The sequence below is a fragment of the Eurosta solidaginis genome, chromosome 2 (genome assembly GCF_040869045.1).
Source record: "Eurosta solidaginis isolate ZX-2024a chromosome 2, ASM4086904v1, whole genome shotgun sequence".
NCBI classification, from domain to species: Eukaryota; Metazoa; Arthropoda; class Insecta; order Diptera; family Tephritidae; genus Eurosta; species Eurosta solidaginis.
Genome location: NC_090320.1, coordinates 306,840,313 through 306,865,525, shown reverse-complemented (window position 1 = coordinate 306,865,525; position 25,213 = coordinate 306,840,313). Strand labels below are relative to the sequence as shown.

General features: G+C 38.0%; 1 protein-coding gene across 1 annotated transcript in view; it reads left to right on the top strand.

The window, feature by feature from the left end:
• LOC137241910 (ABC transporter G family member 18) overlaps positions 1-23,992 on the top strand; it is a 197,523-nt gene extending 173,531 nt beyond the window's left edge. Inside the window, exons 17-23 of the mRNA XM_067769262.1 lie at positions 18,774-18,891; positions 18,971-19,160; positions 20,197-20,342; positions 21,513-21,751; positions 21,813-22,349; positions 22,416-22,672; positions 22,739-23,992. Coding sequence (XP_067625363.1) covers positions 18,774-18,891; positions 18,971-19,160; positions 20,197-20,342; positions 21,513-21,751; positions 21,813-22,349; positions 22,416-22,672; positions 22,739-23,083 — 1,832 coding nt within the window. The 3' untranslated portion in view covers positions 23,084-23,992. The remainder of the gene's footprint in view (positions 1-18,773; positions 18,892-18,970; positions 19,161-20,196; positions 20,343-21,512; positions 21,752-21,812; positions 22,350-22,415; positions 22,673-22,738) is intronic.
• Positions 23,993-25,213: the final 1,221 nt, after the last annotated feature.

Genomic DNA, 25,213 nt, shown 5'->3' with positions numbered 1-25,213 from the left:
TCCCGAAATGACCAAGACGGGATCCCGGACGGATCCCTAAAACCATCTAGCAATGATGCCGGAAGCTACCCCAAATGATCCCGTATTAGTCGAGAAAAAGTCCAGAAAGGACCCCGACGGGATCCCTGATGGATCCCGAAAACCATCTAGAAATGATGCCGCAAGGTACCTCAAAGGAACCCGTATTAGTCGAGAAAAAGTCCCAAAATGACCCTGAAGGGATCCCGAACGGATCCCGAAAACCACACAGAAATGATGCCGAAAAGGTCCCCAAATGATCCCGTATTAGTCCAGAAAAAGTCCCGAAATGACCCCGACGGGATCCCGGACGGATCCCGAAAACCATTTAGAAATGATGCCGAAAGGGTCCCCAAATGATCCCGTATTAGTCGAGAAAGGGCCCCGAAATGACCCTGACGGGATCCGGACGGAACCCGAAAACCATCCAGACATGATGCCGAAGGGTCCTCAAATGATCCCGTATCAGTCGAGAAAAAGTCCAGAAACGACCCCGACGGGACCCGGACGGATCCCGAAAACCATCCAGAAATGATGACGAAAGGCTCCCCAAATGATCCCGTCTTAGTCGAGAAAAAGTTCCGAAATGACCCCGACGGGATACCGGACGGATCCCGAAAACCGTCCAGAAATGATGCCAGAAGGGTCCCCAAATGATCGCGAAATAGTCCCGAAATGATCCCGGAATAGTCCCGAAAATGTCCCAAAATAATCCCGACGGAATCCCGGACGGATCCCGAAAACTATACACAAATGATCCCGGAAGGGTCCCAAAATAATCCCGGAATAGTCCCGAAAAAGTCCAGAAATGACCCCGGCGGGATCGCGGACGGATCCCGAAAACCATCCAGAAATGATCCCTGAAGGGTCTCGAGATGACCCAAACGGGATTACAAATAGGGTGAAGATAATTATAAAACCATGTTAATAGGGCAACAGGCGCGTTGGAGCGAATGAAGAGTTACAAAGAAACATACAGGTAAAGCTAATAAAAGCGTGCTAATAAAAGCAATTGAAGGAGGGCGGATGGCGGGAGGAGGAGAGTACCACTGATCGTTTTTCCAAAATTGTTTAGATCTCGATCTGTATGAGCCAGATACCAAAAATTATTGATTTTAGGACAAAATTTACATTGAGTTATAACAATTTATAGATTTTGCACGAGAGGGGAAGGGGGGGGGGGGGGTGTATCACTGCTCACTTTGTAAGCCCTCGACTTATTTCACCCATTGAGTTTGTAATATTGGTGAAGGGTCAGTATACGTAAAGTTATAATGTGTAAAAATTGTTAAAAAGTAATTATTCGAAGGGGTCGTGGAACCCCCTTCCCCCTTTCCATGTTCGAAAAAAATTTCGCCAGTAGCCTATTATCTCTGTCCCAAATTTCATCAAAATCCGTGAAGCCGTTCTGGCGTGATTCAGTCGCAAAGACAAAAAAATATAATAATTAAATTATAACTGTTCCTAGGGGGCGTAGACCACGCCCCTTTTGAAAAATATATAGCTAGTAGATCCTTCTAGACTATTGGCTATATGCATGTCAAATTTCATACAAATCCGTCCAGCCGTTCTTGCGTGATTGAGTAACAAAGACAAACGTCTGGACAAACATCCAAACATCCAAACATCCAAACATCCAAACATCTAAACATCCAAACATCCAAACTTTGCCATTTATAATATATATTAGACTAGCCTTTACCCGCGGCCCCGTCCGCAAGGAGAAAATTAAATATATGGGATATTCACGTTAGCCAGCTTATTAAGTTATCTGTTTAAAAAGATGTTTCTGTCCAATAAATTTTATTTTTGTAATTGAGTAAAAAAAGCTGATAACCTGACAGGATCCCCAAATGAACCCGAAATTATCCAGAAAAATCCACGAAATGACCCCGACGCTATCGCGGACAGATCCCGACAACCATTTAGAAATGCCACGGAAGGGTCTCCAAAAGTTCCCTATCTGAAAAGTCCAGAAATTACCCCGACGGGATCCCTCACGGATCCCAAAAACTATCCAGAAATGATGCCGGAATGTCCTCAAAAGATCCCCTAAGTCCCGAAATGACCGAAAACCATCCAGAAATTATGCCGGAAGGGACCCCAAATGATCCCGAATACCATACAGAAATGATGCCGGAAAATACCCCAAATGATCCCCAAATAGTCCCAAAAAAGTTCCGAAATGACCCGGAAGGGATCCCGGACGGATCCCGAAAACCATCCAGAAATTATGCCGAAAGGGTCCCCTAATGATCCGATACCAGTCGATAAAAAGTCCCGAAATAACCCCGACGGGATGCCGGACGGATCCTCAAAATCATATAGAAACGATGCCGGAAGGTACCCCAAATGATCCCGACATAGTCCCGAAATGACCCTGGCAGGATCCCGTACGGATCCCGAAAACCATCCAGAAATGATGCCGAAAGGCTCCCCTAATTATCCCGTATTAGTCCCGAAAAAGTCCCGAAATGACCCCGACGGGATTCCTGACGGATCCCGAAAAGCATCCAGAAATAATGCCGAAAAGGTCCCCAAATCATCCCGTATTAGTCAAGAAAAAGTCCTGAATTGACCCCGTCGGGATCCCGGATGGATCCCGAAAACTATCCAGAAATGATGCCGGAAGGTATCCCGAAATAGTACCGAAATTACCCTGACGGGATCCCGGACGGATCCCTAAAACCATCTAGAAATGGTGCCGGAAGGTACCTCAAATGATCCCGAAATAGTACCGAAATGACCCCGACGGGATCCCGGACGGATCCCGAAAACCATCTAGAAATGATGCCGGAAGGTACCCCAAATGATCCCGAAATAGTCCCGAAATGACCCCGACGGGATACCGGACGGATCCCGAAAACCATCCAGAAATGATGCCGAAAGCGTCCCAAATGATCCCATATTCGTCGAGAAAAATTCCCGAAATGACCCCGACGGAATCCCGGACGGATCCTCAAAACCATATAGAAATGATGCCGGAGGGTACCCCAAAGGATCCCGAAATAGTTCCGTAATGAACCTGTCGGGATCCCGGACGGATCCCGAAAACCATCTAGAAATGATGCCGGAAGGTACCCCAAATGATCCCGAAATAGTCCCGAAATGACCCCGACGGGATCCCGGACGGATCCCGAAAACCATACAGAAATGATGCCGAAAGCGTTCCCAAATGATCCCGTATTAGTCGAGAAAAAGTCCCGAAATGAACCCGACTGGTTCCCGGACGGATCCCGAAAAGCATCCAGATATGATGCCGAAAGGGTCCCCAAATGATCCCGTATAAGTCGAGAAAAAGTCCCGAAATGACCAAGACGGGATCCCGGACGGATCCCGAAAACCATCCAGAAATGATGCCGAAATCGTCCCCAAATGATCCCGTATTAGTCGAGAAAAAGTCCCGAAATGACCCCAACGGGTTCCCGGACGGATCCCGAAAAGCATCCAGATATGATGCCGAAAGGGTCGCCAAATGATCCCGTATTAGTCGAGAAAGTCCCGAAATAACCCCGACGGGATCCCGGACGGATCCTCAAAATCATATAGAAATGGTGCCGGAAGGTAACCCAAATGATCCCAAAATAGTCCCGAAATGACCCTGATTGGATCCTGGACGGATCCCGAAAACCATCTAGCAATGATGCCGGAAGGTACCTCAAATGAACCCGTATTAGTCGAGAAAAAGTCCCAAAATTACCCAGAAGGGATCCCGAACGGATCCCGAAAACCATACAGAAATGATGCCGAAAAGGTCCCCAAATGATCCCGTATAAGTCGAGAAAAAGTCCCGAAATGACCAAGACGGGATCCCGGACGGATCCCAAAAACCATCCAGAAATAATGCCGAAAGCGTCCCCAAATGATCCCGTATTAGTCGAGAAAAAGTCCCGAAATGACCCCGACGGGATCCCGGACGGATCCCGAAAACCATCTAGAAATGATGCCGGAAGGTACCCCAAATGATCCCGAAATGACCCCGACGGGATCCCGGACGGATCCCGAAAACCATTCAGAAATGATGCCGAAAGCGTCCCCAAATGATCCCGTATTAGTCGAGAAAAAGTCCCGAAATGACCCCGACGGGTTCCGGACGGATCCCGAAAACCATCGAGAAATGATGCCGAAAGGGTCCCCAAATGATCCCGTATAAGTCGAGAAAAAATCCCGAAATGACCAAGACGGGATCCCGGACGGATCCCTAAAACCATCTAGCAATGATGCCGGAAGCTACCCCAAATGATCCCGTATTAGTCGAGAAAAAGTCCAGAAATGACCCCGACGGGATCCCTGATGGATCCCGAAAACCATCTAGAAATGATGCCGCAAGGTACCTCAAAGGAACCCGTATTAGTCGAGAAAAAGTAACAAAATGACCCTGAAGGGATCCCGAACGAATCCCGAAAACCACAAAGAAATGATGCCGAAAAGGTCCCCAAATGATCCCGTATTAGTCGAGAAAAAGTCCCGAAATGACCCCGACGGGATCCCGGACGGATCCCGAAAACCATTTAGAAATGATGCCGAAAGGGTCCCCAAATGATCCCGTATTAGTCGAGAAAGGGCCCCGAAATGACCCTGACGGGATCCGGACGGAACCCGAAAACCATCCAGAAATGATGCCGAAAGGGTCATCAAATGCTCCCGTATCAGTCGAGAAAAAGTCCAGAAATGACCCCGACGGGACCCGGACGGATCCCGAAAACCATCCAGAAATGATGCCGAAAGGCTCCCCAAATGATCCCGTCTTAGTCGAGAAAAAGTTCCGAAATGACCCCGAAGGGATCCCGGACGGATCCCGAAAACCGTCCAGAAATGATGCCGGAAGGGTCCCCAAATGATCGCGAAATAGTCCCGAACTGATCCCGGAATAGTCCCGAAAATGTCCCAAAATAATCCCGACGGAATCCCGGACGGATCCCGAAAACTATACACAAATGATCCCGGAAGGGTCCCAAAATAATCCCGGAATAGTCCCGAAAAAGTCCAGAAATGACCCCGGCGGGATCGCGGACGGATCCCGAAAAACATCCAGAAATGATCCCTGAAGGGTCTCGAGATGACCCAAACGGGATTACAAATAGGGTGAAGATAATTATAAAACCATGTTAATAAGGCAACAGGCGCGTTGGAGCGAATGAAGAATTACAAAGAAACATACAGCTAAAGCTAATAAAAGCGTGCTAATAAAAGCAATTGAAGGAGGGCGGATGGCGGGAGGAGGAGAGTACCACTGATCGTTTTTCCAAAATTGTTTAGATCTCGATCTGTATGAGCCAGATACCAAAAATTATTGATTTTAGAACAAAATTTACATTGAGTTATAACAATTTATATATTTTGCACGAGAGGGGAAAGGGGGGGGGCGGGGGGTGTATCACTGCTCACTTTGTAAGCCCTCGACTTATTTCACCCATTGAGTTTGTAATATTGGTGAAGGTCAGTATACGTAAAGTTATAATGTGTAAAAATTGTTAAAAAGTAATTATTCGAAGGGGTCGTGGGACCCCCTTCCCCCTTTCCATTTTCGAAAAAAATTTCGCCAGTAGCCTATTATCTCTGTCCCAAATTTCATCAAAGTCCGTGAAGCCGTTCTGGCGTGATTCAGTCGCAAAGACAAAAAAATATAATAATTAAATTATAACTGTTCCTAGGGGGCGGAGACCACGCCCCTTTTGAAAAATATATAGCTAGTAGATCCTTCTAGACTATTGGCTATATGCATGCCAAATTTCATACAAATCCGTCCAGCCGTTCTTGCGTGATTGAGTCACAAAGATAAACGTCTGGACAAACATCCAAACATCCAAACATCCAAACATCCAAACATCTAAACATCCAAACATCCAAACTTTGCCATTTATAATATATATATTAGATATTAGATGTCATACCACGAACAGTATTCCTGCCAAGATTCCAAGGACTTTTGATTTCGCCCTGTAGAACTTTTTCATTTTCTTCTACTTAATATGACACCTACCATACACACCCATTTTACAAAGTTTTTTCTAAAGTTATATTTTGCGTCAATAAACCAATCCAATTACCATGTTTCATCTCTTTTTTCATATTTGGTACAGAATTATGGCATTTTTTTCATTTTCCGTAATTTTCGATATCGGAAAAGTGGGCGTGGTCATAGTCGGATTTCCGCCATTTTTTATACCAATACAAAGTGAGTTCAGATAAGTACGTGAACTAAGTTTAGTAAAGATATATCGATTTTTGCTCAAGTTATCGTGTTAACGGCCGAGCGGAAGGACAGACGGTCGACTGTGTATAAAAACTGGGCGTGGCTTCAACCGATTTCGCCCATTTTCACAGAAAACAGTATAGAATCTATGTCCCTACAAGGATTGGTAAATTTTTGTTCGACTTATGGCATTAAAAGTATTCTAGACGAATTAAATGAAAAAGGGCGGAGTTACGCCCATTTTGAAATTTTCTTTTATCTTTGTATTTTGTTGCACCATATCATTACTGGAGTCGAATGTTGACATAATTTACTTTTATACTGTAAAGATATTAAATTTTTTTTAAAATTGGGCGTGTTCGTCATCCGATTTCGGTAATTTCTATTTAGCACACATTTAGTAAGAGGAGGAATGTGCCTACCAAATTTCATCATGATATCTTGAACGACTGCCAAATTACAGCTTGCAAAACTTTTAAATTACCTTTTTTTAAAAGTGGGCGGTGCCACGCCCATTGTCCAAAAATTTTCTAATTTTCTTTTTTGCGCCATAAGGTCAACGCACCTACCAAGTTTTATCGCTTTATCCGTCTTTGGTAATGAATTATCGCACTTTTTCGGTTTTTCGAAATTTTCGATATCGAAAAAGTGGGCGTGGTTGTAGTCCGATTTCGTTCATTTTAAATAGCGATCTGAGATGAGCGCCCAGGAACCTACATACCAAATTTCATCAAGATACCTCAAAATTTACTCAAGTTATCGTGTTTGCAGACGGACGGACAGACGGACGGACGGACATGGCTAAATGAATCTCTTTTTTCCCCAGATCATTTTGATATATAGAAGTCTATATCTATCTCGATTAGTTTATGCCGTTACGGATTACCGGTATGCGAACAAAGTTAATATCCTCTGTGAGCTCTACTCAGCTGAGTATAAAAATGTTATCATACGTAGGCCATAGCGCTGTTAACCTAACAAATATTACTGTCACCCTGGGAATACCAATAAAATTTGTTAAAATAACAAATACAAGAATAGCAAAGCAGTGATGGCTATTGATATCAAAAAATTTTTATTTGTTAAGAGCCGTCACTCGATACTTTGGAAAATTACTCGACGTTTTCTCAAAGTAGTCGCTTGTTTTTTTTGTCAGATATATTTATAAAATCGCCTTCTATACATTTTTGTGTCATATTTGAGTTTATTTTAGTGATTGGATTAAAATAATTGATTAATTCTCTTTCCAAAAATCGCAATTACGCAAAGACAACACACCGCATAAATATATAGGATGCAGTTAACCAAAAATTCCTTGAGAAAACATTCGGTGTGAATTGGTTGCTTTGTTGATGTCAATGTATCGAGTGACGGCTCTTAACAAATAAAAATTCTTTGGTTGATATGAGAGACTTCTATGAAACCATAGTCAAAAGAACAAACTAGTAAGCGTAAGTTTGCCCTTAAAATTAAACTAAGTTTGCTTAGTACTGAGTCGACCAGATCTTCGCCAAAATGCGTCAAATCCTGGAGAAGACTCAGGATAAGAGAAACGGCAATCATCATATTTTTGTGGACCTCAAAACAGCATTTGATCGCGCGAAATGAAGTTGTTGCAACAAAAGTTCTTAATAATCTAAATTTCCTGGTGTGAAATAAGTAATTAGTTAGAAAACATGTTTTTTAATTTACTAGCATTTTCTGAACTATAACAAACCAACCCGAAAAAGGTCTCCTCTAAATTAATAAGTCTTCTAACGGTAGGTTCATTTTCCAAACATATGTTGGCGCATACATAAATAAATAAAAAAAAAAATAATAAATGTAAGGCGCGATAACCTCCGAAGAGATCTAAGGCCGAGCTTCTCTTCCAATTTGCGTCGTGCTCCTCTTGATTTTCCCTACAAATTGGCCGGACGGGACCTACATGATTTTATGCCGACTCCGAACGGCATCTGCAAGGCAGATGAGTTTTCACTGAGAGCTTTTCATGGCAGAAATACACCCGGAGCGCTTGCCAAACAGTGCCGAGGGGCGACCCCGCTTAGAAAAATTGTCTTCTAATTGAAAAACCTTATTTCTAAAATTGTTGATGTTGCTTTGCCCGGGGTTTGAACCCAGGGCATCCGGTGTGGTAGGCGGAGCACGCTACCATCACACCACGGTGGCTTGGCGCATACATACATACATACATATAGGGGTGTATCCTGTCGTGTAATGGGAATTTTTTGCAATTCGAATGCAACACCAATTAAAATTTAATGTGGCACGAACATTTTTGTTGCTGTAATAGCAGTTACCGGATGTAATTCTGCTACGATAAGAAAGGTTAAGCCCGTTTCATGTATGTATGTCACTCATGTAATTATATTTTATAATAATCTACAGAACATAAGCTTTACGTGACGGAAAACCACTATTCAGAGTAAACATTTTGCCGAAAAGCTTTCTAAATGCACTTATCTGTAAACTGAAAGGCCACATTTTCTTATTGTGAACCATTCGTGCAGCCATTATTCCGATTCTGCCGTTAATCTCTAAAATATTTTTAGCTTATCATGAGAAATGGACTCAGGGCGAATGTTTTTTGCTAGCACCATAAAACTTTCGAATTCTATGCCCACTGAAATAAAACTTGATGCAAGCAAAGTGTTTTAAAACTGCAGTTTCCAATTATCTATGGCCTATATACCATCCCCACCCTTTCCTCTCATTATTTCCTTTTTTCTTACGTTAATACATAGCTTTAAAGCCGCGGCACAATGACATTTTTTATATAGATGCCTATTTCCATTCAAAATTTCGCGAAGCAGTAAACATTCTCCTTATACAACAAAAATATGTACATGCTAACATATTGTAACGATTTTACTTGCAAATCCTCTTATTTGCCCTTCTGCTAAGTTCGAATCCCTAAACTGTTGAATAAATAACTCCAATATTGAATAATGGAAAAATGGCCTTTATTAAAGTACTTCTCAATAACACTTATAATTTGCAACTAGCTGGCTTAATAACCAAACTGATTGATAGCTCAAATGAAACTCTACTATTGCCCGCCAGATTGCGTGCTTAATCAATAACTCCTTGATACTTCAACTCAAACTGAATTCTAGCGCCTCTACATTTGCTGCCTTTTATACTCTCTGATTTCAACGTTCTCATCTTCTAGGCGCTTCCAGAATCTACTAGTTGCCATCAGCTCTCATACTTCTCAGCTGTAACTACAATTGCACGATTTTATAGCTTCTCTCATTGCATACTTTCAGGAGTATCTCAGATATATGCATGTGTTTGTGCACTGATTCTCCGCTGCTCGTATACGTACATGGTACATATGTATAGACGCAATTATTGTTTCGTTTATGTAGGTACATAATGATTGAATTATTGATGTGAATTCACGTCACTGCTTAGCATCGGCTTAGAGATAGCAGCACCCCTTAGATTTGCTAATATTCGTAACAATATTTTGTGTCGTATTCGTTTGCTATATTGCAGTTTTTAATTGCGAAAAATGTTGGAAAAGTTACTAACGAGTGGGAAAAATAATTTTATTTGCAAAGTGTGCCCGCACCTTTAGCCATAGCATATGTCAAATTCTTCTTCTTATGATTTGCTTGCAACAAAATTTGGAAGATGGCTACTTTTTCATGTCAGATGGCGCCAGTGTCGCTAACAGTGGCGGATTCACGGGGGCTGGATTTCGGGTCCGGACAACCTCCCCCATTAGGAAAATAAGAGATTTTATTTTTTATTTTTATCGGCTCCTAATTTCCAAGTTTTGTTAGGGAACGAAAACATGTCACATGAGCATGACAAAAAAATAAAATAGAATAAATATTTTAAAATTGAAGAACTTTATTCATTATTATTACACTCCATTTAAAAGTAAAAAGCAGGCTACATTCAAACATTAGTAAATTTTCGAGTTTTTTGAAAAATTCTGCTAGAATTTCGTCCTCGGTGAGTTCAATATGGGTATAGATATTTAAAGAAGCAAGACCATTCAGTCGTTCCTGTCCCATCGTATTTCTCTGGTAATTTTTGATACTCCTTAAATTCGAAAATGATCGTTCTGGAGTTGCTGTAGTTACAGGTAGTACTGCCAGGATTCGTAAAATTTTATCGACATTCTTGAATGACTTGCTATTCATGACCTCAGATTGGTGTTTGCACAATTTTTACTCGATCCGAGAAAAGGGACCTACTAGGCATCCAAAACTCGATTGTTGGATCATGATTGATTACGCAAGTTCTTTTACTGAATAATCATAAGGCGCAATCACAAATTATAACATCGCTTTTATTTAACAAAATATAAATACATAGAAAAGATTCTTTACATGGGTTTGAATGGTACATCAGCACCTTCCAGAGCGTGCCGTGTAAGATTTCACTTTTGTCTAGTAGGTGCCTTTCTCGGATCGCCTCATATATAAACTTTTTTACATGTAGATTTTTGATCGAAAAACACTCACCAAATACTAAACAATTGCATAAGTGTGTGTAAAAATTGAGTGACAACTCCCAACAGTGTGCTAAAAGAAAATGTGGACTGTGAAGTTCGAAATTAAAAAGGACTCTGCTTATTTGATTTCAAGCTAATCCTAAAAATATTTACTTATATTCATATAACTAAGAACGCGGAGGTCGAGCTAGCCAGATAAAACTTTTTTATAAAAGAAGGTATGGTGTTTCTTCAATGCAAAATTTACTTAAAAAAATCACTTTTTCATTAAGAAAAAACTATAAAACAAAGTAAATGTAAAGATAGAAATATATATTTTCAAAACATAAAGTTATTCAATAAAAAAAAATGTATAAAAATTAATAAAACTAAGAACGTATAAAAAGTTACTTATATTAAATTGTCAATATTTATTAATAATTAATTAATTATTATTAATTACACAGTGCTACAAAAAAAAAAATATTTCAAGAACTTTTGTAGCGACCTAGTGTCCGTTGTAGTTCTTGATGAGTAGATCCAGATGCCGTGTTTCAAAATTTTCTAACACCCCGAAATTTTCAAGTTATTGTTGCAAAACTGTTTTTCTTGTACCTCGCGCATTCAAAAATTCTCTACTCCGTCATTTTTCCATCAATTTTTGGGTGCTTAACAGTCTTAGAAAGCTGAAAGATTGGGCTTTAAAAATGTATATACCTGTTCACACTTTTTATAGCAAATTTTTGAGATTTTTAAAAGTTATCTAAAATTTTCTCGTTTTTTTTAAATTTTTTAAAGTTCGACGGCTTTTTAATGTATAATTTCTGTAATGAATTATTCTTTTTCTTAAAGAGGTTGAGAGAACATTCTATTTCGAGTAAAAAAAGTACTGGTTGATCAAATTCGGTTGAGAATTGTTGAAATGACAACACTTTTTGTGAACAAGAAAATTTTGCTCTCATCGTAGAATCGATATCGCGCCATGTCAGGATTGAATGTATGATTTCAGTATATCGCTGCCATCGTTTTGAACATTCTTATCGTTTCTTTTATTCCACCCATTATTTTTTGTTATAACAAAATTTCAATTATTCACTTTAATTATTTAAACAATTTCAATATTTTTTATTTATCTACATATATCATCTCTCGAGTAATTTTATTTCGCTCCTATGTTGGAGAGAAAAAAAAAGACATAAATTGTTGCAAATATATTTACATAAAATTTTGTTTTATATTATGTACTTAATACAAAAAAAAAACTTCGAATTTCGATAGCTGTTAAAAATGTTTGCTAGATGTTCTACGTTTATAAACCACATCGTCAGTATTGCGTTTTAGAGACCAGCAATAATTTGCCAGCATTCTGATCTGACTTTTTCCGACAAAGCGTTTTTTGATCTCTAATAGTTCCTGATGGAACCGTTCTCCCTGTTCGTCACTGAATTGTCCAAGATTTTCAGGGAAGAAATCCAAATGTGAATGCAGAAAATGGACTTTGTGTCGTTGATTTCTAGGCCGTCAGAGTTTTCTTCATCATCAGCTTCTAATGAATTTTGCAGTTCGGAAATTGCATCACGAATAGTCGATATTTCTGCCTTGATTGGATGAGATACAGTTAACACATTAGCATATTGTATACGGTCACGGGTTTTGTAGTGATGACCAACAGTATTTGTTTTGCAGAAGTAGCAATCTTCTGGCTTATGGAAAAGTTGACGATGCCATATCATTGGAGTTGAGAATGGTAAAGGTTGCTTGTTGCATTTCCCAGTTTTCCATTTTTTGAGTGCGCTGCAGCACTTCACACAAGCATTCTCTGGTTCATACAAAACATTTTCACTATACACGCGATTAAAGATAGATGTGAAAGCTTCTGTGAGAGCTGCATTGGTTTTTAATTGTATACGATGTTTCGTATCAACGAATAACCCGTAGACGTAACAAAACTTATTACGCTTATCACACATTTTTAAAAAAGTACCTTGTAGCAACACGTACAACCACTGACTGATTTGATTCTACCAAAATGACAGTATCCTAACTTTCGTCTTGTCGTTAATCTTACAGAGGCAAAGAGGCAAATGTCTCGGAGAGCAATTAAATAACTGTGTATCTGATTTCCACAAACAAGAAAAACCGTTGTCAAAACCGTGGTCATATCAATTTTTCCTAGCACATGATTTGATGATAAAAGTAAATAATTTTGTTTATCTTTGTTTCATAATTAAATCTTAAAAAAAAGGTTAAACGGAGCATAGAGAATGTTCAAAACAACGGCGACGATATACTGAAATCATACATTCAATCTTGACATGGCGCGATATCGATTCTACGATGAGAGCAGAATTTTCTTGTTCACAAAAAGTGTTGTCATTTCAACAATTCTAAACCGAATTTGATCAACCAGTACTTTTTTTTCTCGAAATATAATGTTTTCTCAACCTCTTTAAGAAAAAAACTAATTCATTAAAGAAATGATACATTAAAAAGCCGTCAAACTTTGAAAAATTAAAATAAAACGAGAAAATTTTAGATAACTTTTAAAAAATCTCAAAAATTTGCTATAAAAAGTGTAGACAAATATATATATTTTTAAAGCCCTATCTTTCAGCTTTCCAAAACTGTTAAGCAATCAAAAATTTATGGAAAAATGGCAGAGTAACGAATTTTTGAATGCGCGAAGTACAAGAAAAACATTTTTTCAACAATAACTTGAAAATTTCGGGGTGTTAGAAAATTTTGAAACACGGCATCTTGATCTACTCATCAAGACCTACAGCGGACACTAGGTCGCTATTAAAGTTCAAAATCAGTGTAGCGCAGTGTTATTAATATTTAAATTGTCAGTATTAATATGTATGTTCAAAGGAACTTAATAATACTAACTAAAACGTATTAAAAGTCACTTTAACCTTGCAGCATATTGTTTTTATTATGTGCCCAAAAAGTAGCATGGACTTTTCCTTTTGCATTCACTGTTGATTTTAGTGAGTGACAAGCAAAAGCAAACGATCGTGATCGCACATCGTTAGTGTCTGTGTGAAAATACGAACTAAAATTGCACAATGTGCAACTTTTGGCCGACTCTGCTTTAAGCCCCCATTACTGATACTTAGCATAGATTTGACTTGACTTGGCGTAAACTTGGCAACTTAGCCACGATTATACTCCACTTGGCGCATACAATCTGGCATTATAATCAGCGTTGAAATTTATTTTTAAATAAATGTCAATTTGTATGACAAAATGTCAAAATGAAATGGAAACAAACAAATGGCATCTCAAAATGTAAACGTCACTTAGAAAATCAAAATTCAACAGACTTCTAAGTGAAGTTAAGTGTTGTTAAGTTTTGAGTAAACAGTAACATGCAATGTTCGTTTAACAGAACTGTAAGTGACAGTTCTCAAGCCAAGTCAAGTCAATGCTAAGTATCAGTAATGGGCCCTTTAGTCTTACTATGTGCGAAATTAAATGAATAGATTGATATTGAAATGTAGGTACTTCGAATATTCGAACAATAAATTAAATTTCTAAGAAAAAGTAAAGATCAAGGCTCCTGTTATACTCTCGCAGGACAGTATTTTTTGCCATCTATTTGGTAAATGTAAGCTCCAACTGCAATAGAAATACGGAAACATTTCCAAATCAATCTTAAATGTGCAGCATTTTCAAACCAGTTTATAATTTAAGGTTTTTTTAAATGCAAAATTGTTATGCTATCTTCTAACGGCAAGTGGTCCTCGCCGTTAGGCTGAACTAGCCGGCCAATAAACACCTCACGTAGACTGTATGTGTCCATAGTGTTGATTCGAATAAATATTCATATATCGCACACCCAGATCAAAATGAAGCTAACTAAAAAATCTAAAATGTTGGGGTCCACTAATAAGGGAGAATGGCTTTATGAAAATCAAAAATTGCATTGAGTTGATCGCTTCTGTTGTAGGTGTATGATATGTATATTTGTATGTATTTACTTAAATTATTTTGACGAACACCTGTTATTACCCTGCAAAAAATAGTGCGACTAATCCTTAAAGAGACCGGTCTCCGATTGATCTACATTTGGGCATACATGATCCCCTCTATTCCATTTTGGGTACAGTTGAAATTAGTCAGGTTGAAATCTATGTAGCCCATTTTAAGAAACACAAAAACGGCTACGAAGTTAGTTAAATAAAAAGGATTATAGGTGATTGATTCGAATTATTAAACAAAAATGCGGAATGAGTAGGTGCTTTAATAATTCTTTTACATAGATGTACCTATCTAACAATGTTTTGCAAATTTTAATATTGCCTTTAAAAAGTACATAACCCCGTACCATGCGAAAAGTAACACCATTTGATGAGAAAAGAGATTCTTATTCATTCGTTACCAAATGGGTACAAAGGGGATTGGTCCTATCGTTCCTGTTCAAAAGGGAACAGTTCAACGCATATAAATAGATCAAAACTGGCATTATTCGCATACTTCTTTGCGAACCATCCCGGAGTCAGCCTAGACTAATAGCGCTTTTTGCAGGGTAATATCTTATAAGTACTTTACTCAACCATGCTTATGTAATGAAAATATTTATTTTATGTATGTGCAATATATTAGGCTGTCCGTTAAAAAAAAGTTCCCTTTGCCGGACGGAATATGATTTTTCAAAATTTCGCATTTCACCCCATTAATAATAATAAGATCTCTATGTAGCTATATAATTATGTTTTACCAAACCAATTACTCAGGAGATTTTCGTGCATTTCGTGGAGCACAATTTAGATTGGTTTAGTATATAGTACGTTGAAAAATACTTCAATAAGGAACAATTATTTTGCCTAAAATTTGTATACAAAACTTATGCATAATCCCTATCTGCGCTTCGAGGGATATCGTAAGGCCGCAATAGAGGTGGACGGTTGGCGCAAGGGTGCTCAAATGGCGGACGAGGCGATACATGTGTACGCAGATGGTCCCAAAGTAGTGAAAGGAGTAGGGTCTGTGGTATACTGTACTGATACGGAAATAAGCAGATCCTACAGACTGCCGGATTACTGTAGCGTTTTCCAAGCGGAAATATTAGCCGTAACCAAAGCAGTAGAAATCTTGGAAGAGAATAGCTTAAGCTGCAACCGTGTTAACTTTTATATTGACAGTCAAGCAGCAATTGAGGCAATAATCTCGCATAGCTCAGCATCTAAATGCGTGCTAGAGTGTAAGCAGTCTCTGGAGAGAATCGGGACAGGGAGAAGCATACATCTATATTGGGTCACAGAGCATATGGGAATAGATGGGAATGAAAAAGCGGACTAACTAGCTAAAAAGGGCGCATCCCTTGAAGCTTGCTCCGTAGACGTCCCAATTAGACTAGGCGAGATTAAACGAAGGCGAGAGGTGCACATGATCGACCAAGCGGGAAAGGCGTGGGTTCAAGCGCCGGGTGTAAAGTGTCGAAGATTATGTGTAGGTGTTACAACCTTAGACTAACAAAGTTGCTTCTATCATTAAAAAGAGAGGACTGCAGACTCATGGACCGGCCAGTTCAACCTAACCTAACCTAACCTATGCATAATCAATTTCAGATCATATTGTTCGAACCATCATCAAGTTGTTTCAAAAATGTCAAGGTTATATCAAATTTGGTGAAATGATAAAGACACAATAGGTATATCGATATCTACGGAACAAAAATCAATTGAAAATTTGATAGTACATAAAACCCACACAAGTATTCGTTTGAAATTGCTATAGAAAAAAAGGTGATGTTTTGGAAATAAATTTCCCGTGCAGTGTCGATATACCAAATTAAACTATATAGTACCAATTTCACACAGAGGGTTAGTGAAATAATTAGTAGTCAAGTTTTCTACATTAAAGCCCTTATTGAACTCAATACATATTCGTAGTTATCTCATTATTGCCTTATTGAATCCGTAATGGAGTCAAAAATCTAGTAAATTTTTCTTGATGGATTGGATTTTATTGTGAATGTAGCGGATGACAATCGAAAATAAATTATTTCAAAGCCTTTTCTCCCAGGAATGGCAACTGTTGACAAATATATTCAGCCAAACTCAAAGCTTTGATGTTGTGCAACTTCTCCCAATTGTCTTCTTTGCATAGATTTTATTCTTTGGAAAGTACATGCTTTGTATGTTTGTTTGTCCCGCTACGCTTGTTATTCGGGTTCGAGTCCTCCTTATTGTACATTGCCTAGGTAAGGCCATCGTTACTTCCCGATGCGGCCCGGTATCGGGAAGCTCCGTTCACATACAGCCGACTACTCCCCCTTGTAAATAATCCAACGTGCACTGTCCACCTGACACCCTCAATTAGGAGGTTGCAGTTCTTGGTGCCCGACATCCCGCCCCTCCTATGAGGCGGAACTGCTCAACTACATAGTCGAGCACTATGAAGTTCAGCCAAGCCCTTACACCATCCCAAATACGCCTGCTATAGTGAGAAATAATAAATGAAAAAAAAAAAAATGATTTAAAAGCTTGAGTCTCCACAGAAATAGCTTGATTTGAATTATCTTTTTTACCTTCGTATTACCGTTTGAGGGGGTGAGCCTAGAAAAAGGACCTTATTTGATTTATACGGATCACCCTAATGAACATATTACTGATATGCATATTGATATAAAAAATAAAATAAAAAAATTAATGTTAGGCGCGATAACCTCCGAAGAGATTTCAGGCCGAGCTTTTCTTTTTTGCGTCGTGCTCCTTTTTAATTTTTCCTACAATTTGGCGGGACAGGACCTACTTGCTTTATGCCGACTCCGAACGCCATCTGCATGGCAGATGAGCTTTCGCTGGGAAGCTTTTCATGGCAGAAATACACTCGGAGTGCTTACGAAAGACAGCCGCGATCCGACCCTGCTTAGAAAAATTGTCTTCTAATTGAAAAAACTTGTTTCTAAGATTTTGATGTTGCTTTGCCCGGGGCTTGAACCCAGGATCTTCGGTGTGGTAGGCGGAGCACGCTACCATCACACCACGACGGTCACCGTGTGATATACATATTTATTTAGTTTTTCTTAACAAGATTAAGCCTTCATCCTAAAAAATAAATTTAGAAAAAATATTGATAAAGCTGTCAAAAGACTTTGTTCCTAAATTGTGATTTATAGATCTTAATTACTGCGAATAAGCAATGTATTTTGAGTGATTAACTTGAACGACTAAAACAGGCAAAGAAATGCAAATGTACAGATTAGATAACTAAGAATGAAATATTAACTGTTATAAAAGTCCTCAAGCGTCTACAAATTCTAGACAACAAAAACTATAAAATCGAAAAGTAAAAAAGTAATTTTGGTTACCAACCGTTCCACTTAGGTATATAGAACAAACAGGCTACATTATTCCGGGCCTAAGCTTTGAAAGAGAACCATAATAGAGTTGGAGGGAGTTGGAGGGAGTTGCGGAAATAACAGAACATAACATATACGTGTATACCGATAGGTCCAAATTACCAAAAGGTGTGAGGTCTGCCGTTTTGTTAATTAATTAGTGCATACATATAACCGTTATACTGTGCTAAGTTGCAAAGTACGGATGGAATGAGTCATTGTAAATTAGCTTCTGCGACCTTAATTCCAGAATAATTAATCTAATTAAACAGACAGTTTGCCGGGATGCGTCCATAAAATAAAAGTCATAACGAACGAGGTGGCCTCCAAAGCAAATGTTCATCAGGGTGCATTATATGCAAGTAATAGCAGAGTTCAATCGATATAAAGCCAATCTCCTGAGAAAAGTTGCTTCCCTTCCCTACGATAAGTGAATAATGATATTCGACACGTATAAATGTCAAACGAATTGGCGTGGCTGCGTCAACGTTGTTGTTGTTGTAATAACAAAAATACTACCCCGAACGTTTGAGCCTGTCTGGCATAATGCACTTCATCCATTGCGTTTTGTTAAATCTAGGCGATGCATAGTTTAAAAACCGTCGACCGTTAGTCTTCCATCTTTGTCTTCGATTATTATTCTGTCGTTTGATATTAAGTATAAACATTTCATGTTAATTTATTCATAGAATTTTTAAGATCGACAATAAGTAAATTGTATTACATTTATGTTGTTAATTTATTATTATTATTTTTTTTAGACTACAAGCAGATTCTTCAAGGAATAACGGGAGAGTTTCGGGCAGGCGAGCTAAGCGGCGTTATAGGCCCATCTGGTATGGGCAAGAGTACGCTGCTTAATATTCTCGCTTCATACACGTAATAACAAATATTAACAAAATTTAAATCTAAAGTCACACCCCTAAATATGTTAATCAATAACTTTGCCTTTTTACAGAATTTACGGTTACACTGGCGATATAAGAATAAATGGAAATCTAAGAGATATTAAAGCATTTAAGCCCAATGTCGCTTACATAACTCAAGATTTTACTTTGCAACAATTTTTGACCGTTAAGGAGGCAATGCAGTTCGCTGCAAATTTAAAAATTGGTTCGGAAATGACCAACGCAGAGAAAAAAGAGCGGGTATATACGAAAATAAATGCCTCCTGCCGAACACGAAAATAGCACTGGCAAATATAAAAAATAATGGATGAAACTATAAAACATCCTTCGAATAAAAGGAATGAAAAATTAATGCGAATTTTGGGGGACCTATAACTTTTACTTTATTGGACTAAGGCTACAAAACTACATACTCAATAAAATTCAGAAAACTCCAAATAAAAAGTTCGAATTTTCGTAAAACTTCCTCGGATTTTCTAATTTTTTCGAAAACTTATTTTGCATAGTTTCAATTAGAGCTTACGATTTCTCGAACTGGTTCGAGAAGAGATTTCTCGCGAGATTGTCGACATTCAATTTAATCGATTCATCGGGTGTCTTACATAGAGCTTATGATTTTTCTGGAGCACAAGCGAAAATTTCCACAAAGCCACAACTACAAACACCGAAATATATAGAATACTGCCAATGCAGCGACTGAATTGAAAGTCGAGAAGCTCGCGAGTATTATGAGTATGTCGAGATTCGAGAATCTCGCGAGCATTGAAAGTCGAGAAGCTCGCGAGTATTAGGAGTATTTCGAGATTCGAGAATCTCGCGAGAAGCCTTGTTCTCGATGTCTCGTAAAAAAATAAAATATTGAAAACAAAATTGTATGTATAATAAATATGTTTTGAGTTAAATGTCATTGGAAAGCAATATCATCAACAAAAAATTCACAAGTAAAAAAAAAAACAAGTATTTAAATACTATCCATACATCCATTAAGTTTATGTCGAGGAGCTCGCGAGATTTACAAGTACTTCGGGACATGAAAATCTCGCGAGAAGTCGAGTTCTCGATTTCTCGGGTGTCGAAAATATCGCTTGTGTTCGAGACGAAGTCGGAAGCTCTAGTTTCAATACCAAAATTTGTGGAAGTTTTTTCTTGAACTATTAAAAATTATGCACGAAATTTGGTAAAAATTACAATTGCTATTTTTGTGTTCACTGTTGTAAATATTTCCCTTCTTTTCTTGCCATATAAATATTTAACTATTTTTTTCACTCTTTGCTAGACGCTGAAAATCTTGGAAGCGGTAGATTTAAAAGAATCGCTGAACATCCGAACTGGTGATTTGTCGGGTGGTCAAAAGAAGCGTTTGGCGATATCTTTGGAGTTGGTTAATAATCCACCAATACTGATACTAGATGAACCAACGAGGCGAGTACAACGTGTTTAACTCTGATGCTTTCAATGTGATACTGATCATTTTTACGTTAATCACTATGGAGTCCCTTTTGATGCAAACTATTTGTGTTTTAGACATCTTGCTAGTGAATTTCCCAATACACTGGCAAAGTCCCCCCGGAAATGTTAGTACCACATAAAAGGCAAAAGCCCGCATGATTCTTACAGCAATTCCATACTTAAGCAAACGAAAAGCTATGAACTAAAATACGAGGCAGCTTCCATTTCAATATCTGCACCGGTTGCCGAATTATCGTCCAAGACCTCGTATTCGATAGGTGTTTTTATAATATAAGTACCAAATGACAGGGTATAATAAGTTTAAGGTGATACTTATTTTCTCTGTTTGTTTCGGAGATATTGCCAATAATGTGATGTGGAAAGTCCCCCAGGTTTGTACATACATAAAAAAAAAGATAGTAGCGAGGGCTTTGAAAAATGATGATTTTCATTTACATTCGGTTATATCTATAGCCCAATTGGGCCTCTGCCCTTACGCGATCAGTGGGATTATCCAGGGATCACTATGGAAAGCGAGTAGCTGGACGGGGATCGCGGGATTTACATAACGTAAACCCCTCAAAGACCGAAATAGTATTCTTGACAACCAGAATTGAAATCAAAATTTTTTTAATGGTTAAATGGACATGGACAAATACCTGGGAGTGCTTCTGATATCTTAGTTGAACTATAAACCATACAAGAAACATAGGGTTCAATAAGCTTAAGGTGATTAGAACATGCCCTTCAGAAGCTTTAAGTGTGATATTCGGGAGTTGGGCCACTAGAAGAACAGCTCTTTTAACCAAGTGGCTTTTATAAGTACGTACATATGAAGACTAATAAAGTCGCTGAGCACTTCACGGAGCTGTGAAAATTTCGAGAAAACGCCTTATCTCAACACACACAAAGAACGATATATCTCAGAACTTATTTCAGAGGCGCACTATTACCAATATACTTTGTTTCAAATAGGACGAAAATAATGTAAATTGGTTTTTTTACGTGACAGGTGTTGAATAGGGTTACATTCTTTTAGAATTAAGTTTGGATAGAAGGAAAACCGACAATCCCTGAAAATTTGAAATTGGACAACTTGCGCCAACTGAGTAATAACACAAATTTTTTTCTTGTATTTTTTAGTGGCCTGGATAGCTCAACAACCAATCACATCATCTCACTGCTCAAAAATCTTGCATCAGCAGGACATAACATCATATGCACCATACATCAACCGAGCGGACTTTGTTTTCGTATGTTCGATCATCTATACGCGATTGCAGAGGGATCATGTATTTATGCAGGTCGGCCAGAAAATTTGGTACCATATTTAGCAGAAAGCAATCTACCTTGCCCTCAGTCCTATAATCCTTGTGATTTTCGTAAGTCCCTAGTGTACACGGAGTGGATATAATTGTTTGTTTCATATAAATTTTCTCATAGTAATGGAGATCGGCACCAATGATTATGGCCCAAACAATCAACGTCTTATTGAGAAAATGCAAAATGGTCGTAATAATGAATATCGCCTAGCCGATCGCTTTGGTCCTGCAACAATCAAATCACAATTGAAATCAGTTGATGAGTTTTGTTCCAGATCCATAGTTAGTTATGGTCTTGTTAGCGATATAAAAGCAAATGTAAAAGAACAACGCTCAAGCATTGATTGCAAACACCTTCAACCCAGGAAACCGAATGTACAACTCGTCACTGGACATTTGTGCAAAAGAGAGAACGTCTATGCGACACCTTTTTATAGACAATTAAGTATTCTGTTAACTCGCTCATTCCTAATACTTTGGCGTGATAGCTCGCTTACAACTCTGCGGTTTTCCATACATTTTGGTGTGGCGCTGCTTATTGGTTTTCTTTATTATGGAATTGGAAATGATGCAGCGAATGCGATGAATATTTTCCGTTATGCATTTTACACCGTAATGTTCATCTCATTCTGTGCTTTCTCGTCCATCCTTACCAATTGTAAGTGCACAAGGAATTCATGTTTCATACTTCCAAAAAAAATGTGATTATAATTTTTGTTTACAGTTCCTCTAGAATTCCCCATAGTGTGTCGTGAACATTTTAATCGTTGGTACTCATTACGCGCATATTATTGTGCATTAACATTGGCCGATATTCCGATACAAATTATAAGTTCGAGTCTATTTCTTTTTACGACCTACTATTTGACTGGGCAACCATTAGAGCTAATGCGTTTCGCTTTATACTTTACGATCACAGTGCTTACGGCGCTCGTTGGTCAAAGTATCGGCCTGACTGTTGGTTCTGCAATGAGTGTTCAAGTGAGTTTTTTTCTTATAAGATTTGAGTTTTCAAAATACAATAACAATTTTTTTTTTTTTTTGCAGTATGGCGCTATATTTGGTCCATTCTTCATTTGTCCATTCCTTCTTTTTTCGGGTTTCTTCCTACAACGGCGAGATTCCCCAGCTTATTTGTCATTCATGTTTGATATATCATTCTATAAACATGCTTTGGATGGTTCTATGACGGCGTTATTTGGTTATGGGCGTGACAAATTGAAATGTAATGACATTTATTGTCACCACAGGCATCCCGCCTTTTTTCTGCGCGATCTTGACTTGGCTAATATAAGTTTTGAAATGTCTGCCATATATTTAATATCGTTATTAGTTCTTTTAAGAATAACTGCCTTCTATATTATGTCGTTTAGATTAAGATTATTTAGATGATCAAATAAGTCTTTGCTATAATTTAAAGATTTTTCAACCAGTGATTACCTCAAAACAAGCGCCTTTTAGAAGAAAAAAAATAACATCACTAAGCAATAAACACTGTAAATAATTCGTAGTTGATTTGCCTTAAGCGAAGTAGTTTTAAGGTAAACGTTAGAGCTGCATATTTCAAATCAAAAATTAACTGGTACTTAGTGATCGTTTCAGAGATAATTGTTTAAAGAAGAGATCATGTTTTGAAAGTCGGCAAATCAGTTCTCTGTCCACGGATAGCAAACGCCGTTTTCTTTTCTTGAAATAACGTTCCATATGTTCTACAGTGCGTCGTTACTATCAAATTTTTGTATTATCCACCAAGTACCTTGACATGCATTTTGCGTGCTCTTTATTAGTAATTTTATACTCCATTTGTTTTGCCGTATAAAAAAGTGAACTGCTTTCGAGAAAAACAAACGCAATTTTCTATAAATAATTTTCTTTGAGCAAATATTCGAGCTATAATTAGGTGTTTTATATGCAATTCAAATTTACAAGCAGTTTGTCTTTAATTCATTAGTGCCCTCGGTATTTAGTTATCTTTCGAATTGAAATATTTAAAATAAACAAAATTTTAAGGCATACATATTTTGGTACTACTTTACCGAACTTTTTCATAAGAACATTCGTGCTTTTTTCGCATTATTCACTAAAGAAATTATTGAATTAGGAATCACTGCAAATATTAATGTAAAGGACGTACATATGAAAATATGTATATTTGTTCAAAAATGTGCCAAAGTTTAATATTTAAGGTAATTTAGTGATCTAGAATAATAAAAAGATTATAGAGGATTTATGTAAATTTTCATATGAAAAAAATTTTTATTTGCATAAAATAAATTTGCTTTTGTTTTGCACAGCACTGTACCTACATGTATACGTTACTTAAATCTACAATCGTGTCGATTATAGCATGCGATGGATTCTTTGCCCGGGGGTGCATATCAATTCGCGACAAAAGAGTTGAAGATGTGAGTTTCTTTTAAATTCTCCATGAAAATTTTTATTTGCATAAAATAAATTTGCTTTTGTTTTGCACAGCACTGTACCTACATGTATACGTTACTTAAATCTACAATCGTGTCGATTATAGCATGCGATGGATGCTTTGCGGGGGGTGCATATCAATTCGCGACAAAAGAGTTGAAGATGTGAATTTCTTTTAAATTCTCCATGAAGGTAAATTTAGCAGCCCAATTCTAAACATTCCCTCGGAATTTTGTTCTTGCGGAAAAAAGCTTCCAATTCTTTTCTCCTGGGGAGAACAATAGTTGGGGAGTAGGAATTTGGAATTTTCGAAGTCGGCTGTTGTGCCAATTAAAATTTTGTTGCACATTTCTATTTTTAAGAAATTGAAATTTTAATTTTTGTTGCGAATTTGTCTAAAATTGAGAAATAAAATGTATTGCATATGGTATTGACTGAAACAGCAACATCAACAGAGGAGCGATAACAAAAACCGCTGGAGTTGCCTGGTTCCATTCAACAAAGTAATTTTCTGGCTGCCAAACCGAGTTGAATTTTTCCATATACATATGTATGTAATACTCCTATATTGCTAATTGAAAATGCTCGTAATGTGTTTTGAATTCGAAATCAAAACAAGACGGCCTATAAAATATTTGTGAATGTAGCAGCATTAGTGTGACAAGAAAACATTTAAATTTAGGTACATTCGATTATTGAATACAAAAACAAAAACGTTTTAACGGCAATATATCGGCACTCTGATATTTGGGAATGTACCTAGCCGTTTGTAGCAATATAGAAGTTTTACATATACATATCCATGAGCTACAACTGTTCGCAAAATTACTAGACTTTAGGAGAAATGGGTGACCGAGGAAACCGAGAGTATAAAAGCAGCGCAAGCTTAGTAATAACGAATCAGTTTTGATTTAAGCACGCTATTGGTTGTGAAGTATAATTGCACTACTTCCAGGCCCGACGAGAGGGGGTGGGGAATGGGGGGATTCCCCCGGGCACGAGGTTTCACAGGGGCCCGCGATTTAGAGGTACTAAGACATTTTTTTTAATTCTTTAGTTGTTCCATGTGCAAATTGTAGGCCGACTTTCAAAAGCAACGAA